The sequence below is a fragment of the Gastrolobium bilobum genome, unplaced genomic scaffold (genome assembly GCF_033153095.1).
Source record: "Gastrolobium bilobum isolate Gb01-03AN ecotype WA unplaced genomic scaffold, APGP_CSIRO_Gbil_v1 utg1266, whole genome shotgun sequence".
NCBI lineage: Eukaryota > Viridiplantae > Streptophyta > Magnoliopsida > Fabales > Fabaceae > Gastrolobium > Gastrolobium bilobum.
In genome coordinates, this window is record NW_026898770.1 from 327,445 (window position 1) to 334,509 (window position 7,065).

Below are 7,065 nucleotides of genomic sequence, written 5' to 3' on the forward strand. Positions count from 1 at the left end.
TAGCAGAAAGACGTATATTTCTTGCTAGACAATCACTTATTCACAAACCCCATGTGGGGTTAATCGTTTTCATTTCCCATCTCATGGGAAACCCTTTTCGCTCCGCTTAGCCCTACCCCCCTAGGGGTATTTTAGTGATAGGTTCTATAGGAGTTGGACGATCCTATTTTGTCAAATACCTAGCGACAACGGGTCAACCCGAACACGAATTTTCGTGTCGTGTCGCGGGTCGACCCGCATGTCAAAACCTATATTGACATCCAACCTCGTGAGGGGTTATTTCGATTAATCAGTAATCTTGTGTTCAAATTCTTAAAAATGTAATTATCTCTACTCATCTTGAATCGAATTAATCGAATAATTAATGAAGTGATGGATAATATAAAAAAATAAAAATTCTTAACTACCCAATGCAAGCATTAATTTGAACTTCACACGGCATATCTTTTGGGATGGTGACGGTGTCCATTGCCATCAACCGCAACTACTTAAATATATCAATCGATTGGATGCTAGATTGCGTTGTCATCTTGTCGCTACCTTCATTCATTTGATGTTTATTCAGTTGCTACTTGTCTTTTCTCTCTCACCTCTTTTTTTTTTTTTTTTTTGATAACATCTCACCTCTTTTTTTCCATACAAAGTTTTAGGTTAATGGAAAAAAATTTCAGTTCAAGTTGAAATTACTAATTTTAGTGAGTATTGGTTATAATGAAATCATAAACTATATACTAATAAAAGACTTTAAAATTGAATTCAAATTCAAAATTTATAATTACCATAAATAAAAATATCGATTAAATGGACCTTTTCTTTCTTTCTTTTTTTTACAGTTTTTATTGTTAATTGTTATTATTATTGCTCTCTTTCTCTGTGTATATAGATAAATGAATTATGAGTTATTACACCTAGGATATTATCTCGAGTACACTTTATAATTAAGAACTACACATACTAGAGATGTATATTTCGTTTTGAATGATATAGCATAGGGTATTCCTTTATAAATTACTATATTAAATGTTATCCACAACTAGTAACGTGATATAACATTCTACCAATTGGACATAAGAGTGGGGGTCCATTTTCAGTACGACGCGTGATTAATATATTTTTAACATTTATTAGTCATCATGTCTCTTAAAAATAAATCCGCACCCGTGTGAGTTTTATATATTATTTCTTACACATCATAAGCGTACATAAAATTAAGGAGAGCACTTGATGATTGAAATAAAAAGTAAAAAAAAAAATAAGCGCGGGGGTTAATGTATGTATATTAAGTTATAAATACATTATAATTTCTAATAACTCACATATCAAATCAGATGGGTTATTATATATTAAATATGTGGTACGGTGCGAATTAGAGTTAACTCAATATATAGGATTGGAGTGCTTCCATCCAAAACTTTTGACTTTGTGTAGTTTGCATCCTTTTCCTTAAACTTTTCATCTAATTATTCTTGTCTATTTAAGAGTATTGATTTTTAACACGATTCGCCAATATGTACATGTCCCGAATATGATGTGGAATTTTTTTGTTACTATTAAGGATATTTACGTTCATGTCAATCTAAAATTAATATGAAAAAAATTATGTCATGTTTGTGTTAAAAATATTTATATTTGTATCAATCCACAAACCTGATATGAAATTGTAAGCTCAAACAATTATATATTTATTTCCAGTTTTATTACATATTTGTATGTAATTTAAGATTTTTTATTCATATAATTTAAAGAAAAAAAATGATTCTCATCATCGCATGCCAAATCGCATAATAAATATATCATATTACATTTGATAGCTCAAATATGAGTAATGATATCATATTAAGATTAAAAATATTTGTGCTCGTATTAAGCCTAAACACAACACAAATTCGACCCAACAAGCAAAGTTATTACCCCTATGACCCTATCCACCACCCTCGTAATTCATGAGAGTGCTTTTTGGGACTACTCTATACACTTACACTTGATCCATTGCATATAGTCCAAGCGACAAGGGTTGGTTCTAGAAGCTCGGAGTTAACCAGAATTGTGGCTTAATAAATTTGTCTCAATTATTAAAAAAAACTATAATTTGAAATCTAACAAATTGAGATCAAATCCAAGTCCAAATGAACCAGCATATATGATTATTATTTGTTTGGCAGGAACAGGAAAACAACACATTTGCATTATTTGAGATCTAAGATTTAGACGTATTTTGAATGATTTAAGGAATTTGCATTTATCATTTAACATGACACAAGAAAGTTTCCTACACACAACAATTTGTGGGGCTCACATTTTTTGAAGTAAAAAAAAAAAAAACTATGGCACGTGTAAGAACCTGCACCGTTAATTAAGGAAGTTAATTAATTAATTATGAGAAATTAAGAAATAATTCCAAAATTGACCCTAATAATTATTATGAGGCTTAAATAAATATAGAAAATGGTTAATAATGCTGAAAGTCGCTTTTCTGACGAACAGTGCAGATACCGGTTCTGCTACTCGGTATAAATGCGTACCATGAAGTATCCCGGAAAAGTATAAAAAGTGCATGAATATTCCTAGAATAATATTAGGACTTGTAAAACGAATTTCAAGTTAAAATAATGAGAACTGGTGTCAAAACCATAGCTTTGATCATGATAGTTGTAGCCTCTGTTAGTTAGGGTCTTTAGGAGTAGTTTAAACACGCTGTATTGACATATGACTAAAATTTGATGCATTCCTTTGTCTGTATTTAAGGTTCCAATTGTACAGAAGAACTACCAAGAAGAACATGTGTCTGAAGTATCCATGTTGCTGCTGTATAAAGAGCAGCTTGTTCAGTTTCTTGTTAATGTTGTGAATTGTAGTAGCTTAAAATACTATGACAAACTACCTTGTGAATCCTTATATATGTAAGTGTTGTGAAACCATGAACAACATGTGGTTGATATGTTATTTAAATCGTGTGCATGTTCTGCAGTACCCAGGTGTCACACTCTGTTTATATGTGTTGTTCATGTATCATTAAATTTTTATGTTATAAGCACCTGCAGAACAAAACGTGTTCAATTCATTTGGTTATAAGTACACGCCAAAGTTTAAATTGGAAAGCAGTTGTGATGCCTTACTTGGTGATGGATCATACTATGGTCGAAATTGATTGCTTTAAATGTTGGTCAAACATATATTGTAAAGGGAACCACCAACGATGGATCAACCATACTATGGCCGATCATGTACTATCACTTCTCTAATGAAACAAATGTCTTTTTTTGTTTTCTTTACCCCTTAAATGACAGTATTTTAAGAGTGGTTATGAACAAATGATTTTAACATATTTGTTTCACAACTGCCAAAAATATGGCTCATCATGTACCATGAAAAAAATAACTACTTAATAGCATGAACTCCCATCTATGACAAGTAGGGTCTATATAACCTTTGATATGGTTCATCACAGGAACACAACTTGCACAATGATTCAAGATAAAAATGAAACATTACGATTTGAAAATAAAGTCTTTAGTTTACCCAAAAAAAAAACCACAAATTGCATGAACTCCCATGGATGATAAGTGGGGAGGCTAACTTCTGATATAATTCATCACAAGAACACAACCTGAACAAATATTGAAGATAAAAGATAAAAATCAAACTACTCTAGTGGACGTACTAAATAAGCTGTGTATAGAGACTATATTATACAAGCAACATATGCTTGTCCCTAGTTGACATTTAACCAAGACGGATGCAGAGGGAGGAAATTGCGTTTGCGTTTTGAAAATGCTTTGTTTTTAGTTAATCATTTTTTTTATAAGTTATTCTTCACGAGGGTACTTTTGTGAAATTTTATCATATTCCTATCAATATTTTGTTTTCAACCAAATACTCATTCACAAAAATTAATCAATATTTCTGGTAATATTTTGTGCTACCAAACATCTTTTTCGTCAAATTCCCATACAATTTTTGTTCCAGCTATATACTCGATAATCGTGATTCCAGGATACAAAAAAATTTCTCTAGTACCAAACGCCCCCTCAATAAATAACTTATTAAAGATCATACGCAAGAGGAAGACATTTGAAATTTGGGAATGGCTTACATGCATGTATGCCCTCAGCCTTTCATGTCTCCAATAGTGGAACACCGATCAAAATGTCATCGTTTACCAAATTTTTACTTAAATGCCACGTGAATAGTGTTATTTCTCAATCTGCCACAGGGGCAAGTTCTCTACCCGGAGTAACGAACTCAGTTTGCTGACGTGTCACATTTCTAGTGGATAACAAGTACCAAGTTACAAAAAAAGTATGAAGTTTGCTACCCAGTGTAGCGAACTTGGTGTCCACTAGAAACGTGACACGTCAGTAAACCGAGTTTGCTACACCGGGTAGCGAACTTGCCCGTGACAGATTAGAAAATAACACTGTTCGCGTGACATTTAGGTAAAAAAATTGATGAACAGTGACATTTTGATCACTGTTCTTTCAATAGTCCACATAATATTTTCAGTGCTAAAGATGCATTAAATTTTTAGTGTATTTTTCATTTATAATGTGATTAGGATCTTACTTTTTATTAAATTATTTTCGCATCTGATATTTAAAAAAATTATTTATTAATAATTTAATAAAAATAAAACAGATATCATATTATAAATAAAAAAACACTGAAAACTCAATACATCGTGACATCAAAAAAAATTTCCCCAACAGCCGCCTATTGAAGTTCAAACTTCAAAGTCAATTTCTTGTTTGCCACAACTCTCTCTCTCTCTCTCTCTGTTTTTTTCTTCTTTATTCCAGTATCCATACTAAATAACATCATTTACAAAACGAAAATAATATTTTCACGTCAAAGTGTTTAATCATTTTTTACACTTCCCTTGCAACTAACAAATATAGTGGTTTATTACCCAAAAAAAAAACAAAAAAACAAATATAGTGGTTACATTATTTAATGAAAGTAAATGATGGTTTGACTCTTATTTTCGAAACTAAAACGTAATTACAAATTTGTACCTTCAATAAATACTTGTGATAATTTTTTTTTTTAATATTTAAGTCGTTCAAGAAGATAAGAATAAAAAAAAATGCTACAAATGAAAAATTTTAAAATTTATTAACTGTTTAGAAACTCGCCGTTAGAAGTTGTCACCGGTAATTAATTCCTCACCATTAAAGCAGTGGACCCTACTGATCTTTCGTACCATGGCCCAGACATGACATAAGGTTAATATTGTATCTTCACACAGGAGCTACCCAGACCTACCTCACTTCTCTTCTCTTCTCTCTCTCTAAACCCTCTCTCACAAGTCACAAGTGTCTATATATCCTACCCTTTCCCCCAACATTATCACACTCCATTCACCTTCCCCATTCCTTCTAATTTATTTCACTTTCTTCAATTCATATCCCTTAATTTTGTCTTGTCGTTCCCCTTCATATACATGAGTGTAGGAACAACAACAACAAGTCAACAACCACAACAGACAGTAGCAGTTAAAACACAAGCAGCAAGGAGGGGTTCGTTCAAGTGTGGATGATGGAGCGCCAAGATCTTTCGCCACCACGCGTGGACACATCTCGACCGTCCCTGGGCTTCCCTTTAGGAACTGCACTACTCTTGATCATAATCTTCAGCTTGAGTGGCATCTTCTCATGCTGCTACCACTGGGACAAGTTCCGTTCATTCCGTCAATCTTTCTCGGATCCCCACGATGGAGACTCCCACACCCAATCCTCACCCTCCAAATCCAAGTTTGATTCCACGGTATCTCTTTTATATTCTCTCACTCACTCACTAGCTAGCTAGCAGAACAAAGAAACATTAATTAGTTATATATAATTTTGAATTTTCATTTCCATTTTTTATGTTGGTGGCCAGGAATTCAAGCAAAGCAAGGACCAGAGCTTGCCTGTGTTGATGCCCGGCAATGAGGTACCAACCTTCATAGCCATGCCTTGCCCGTGCCAGCCGTCACGGCCGGAGAAGATCATTGTCACCGTGGAGAAGCCACCGCCAAAACCACCGCGACTGCCGGTGCCTTTGTATTAGGCTATTAGCAACCAGAGCATGTTCATTATTTATCATTTAATTTGCTGTGAATAGATATAAATTGAGATTTTTTTTTTAAAGATATAAAATTGTATCGTTTTAGTTAAAATTATTGTATTTTATTGTGTGAAAAAAAAATTACTGAAAGAAAGTGTGATTTTTTTTTAATTTATATATTAAATAATAATTAATAATTTTAACAAATATGAGTGTTAGTTCAAAAAAAAATATTTTTCTCATATTATGTATATTGTCGCATGATCCGTTAAAAGGCGGTTAAGAAGGGGGAAAGAAAACGTAGATAGCAGGTCAATTCCCATGTTATGACCATTTCATTTGATTCGATACTTGTGTTCTTCGGTGTAACTATTGTTTTAAGGGAATGTGTTTGTAAAGTTGTAAAAGGTAATTTGTTGCGTACGTTATAAAAAAAAGTGAATTTTTTTTTTAATAAATTTTACTTATTTTTTTGTGTACTAGAAATATATTTCTTATTATTGAGTTTAATGGTGCCGAAAATAAATTTTTTTTTAATAAAAAATTAAAATGATATTATTTTAGAGTTAAAAGATTAAAAATTATAATAATAAAGATTAATATAATTCTAGAATATTTTAAAATTATAAAATACATTTTCTTAACCTCAAAAATTAATTTGAATTCATTAAAGATAAATTATCTTCAAGATATATTAAACCCTATTTTATAATACTAAAACTGTTTTTATTTATTGAAACCTCCAATTGGGCTTTTTCCTTGGCTTTCAGCTTAAAATAAAAAATGAAGCGGCAGATATTGGCCCTACATTTGTCTTTTTCGGCTGATACAAAAATTATGTGGTATAACAATATGAGCCTTATCACAATAAATAAATAAATCTCAGCTTTACTTTTATCAACCATTCTTAAATAAAGAAACAGATATTGCCCCTCCATTCTAAGAATGCTATATTCGCAATGGAGCTGCAGAGTGCAGATTTGCCTAAAGCCAAACGTAAAAAATAAAAAAGAAAGTAAA

At 31.9% G+C, this 7,065-nt stretch overlaps 1 protein-coding gene across 1 annotated transcript; it reads left to right on the forward strand.

The window, feature by feature from the left end:
• Window positions 1-5,367: 5,367 nt before the first annotated feature.
• LOC133283973 (uncharacterized protein At5g65660) lies at window positions 5,368-6,061 on the forward strand. Its single transcript, XM_061480907.1, has 2 exons — window positions 5,368-5,763; window positions 5,878-6,061. Exons 1-2 carry the CDS (start codon window positions 5,533-5,535, stop codon window positions 6,046-6,048), a joined length of 402 nt encoding a protein of 133 aa, XP_061336891.1. The 5' UTR covers window positions 5,368-5,532; the 3' UTR covers window positions 6,049-6,061.
• The last annotated feature ends 1,004 nt before the right edge of the window (window positions 6,062-7,065 follow it).

Coding starts and splice junctions, on each gene's coding strand:
- LOC133283973 (XM_061480907.1), top strand. CDS start 5,533: ATGATGGAGCGCCAAGATCTTTCGCCACCACGCGTGGACACATCTCGA. Junction 5,764..5,877: donor AATCCAAGTTTGATTCCACG/GTATCTCTTTTA, acceptor GTTGGTGGCCAG/GAATTCAAGCAAAGCAAGGA.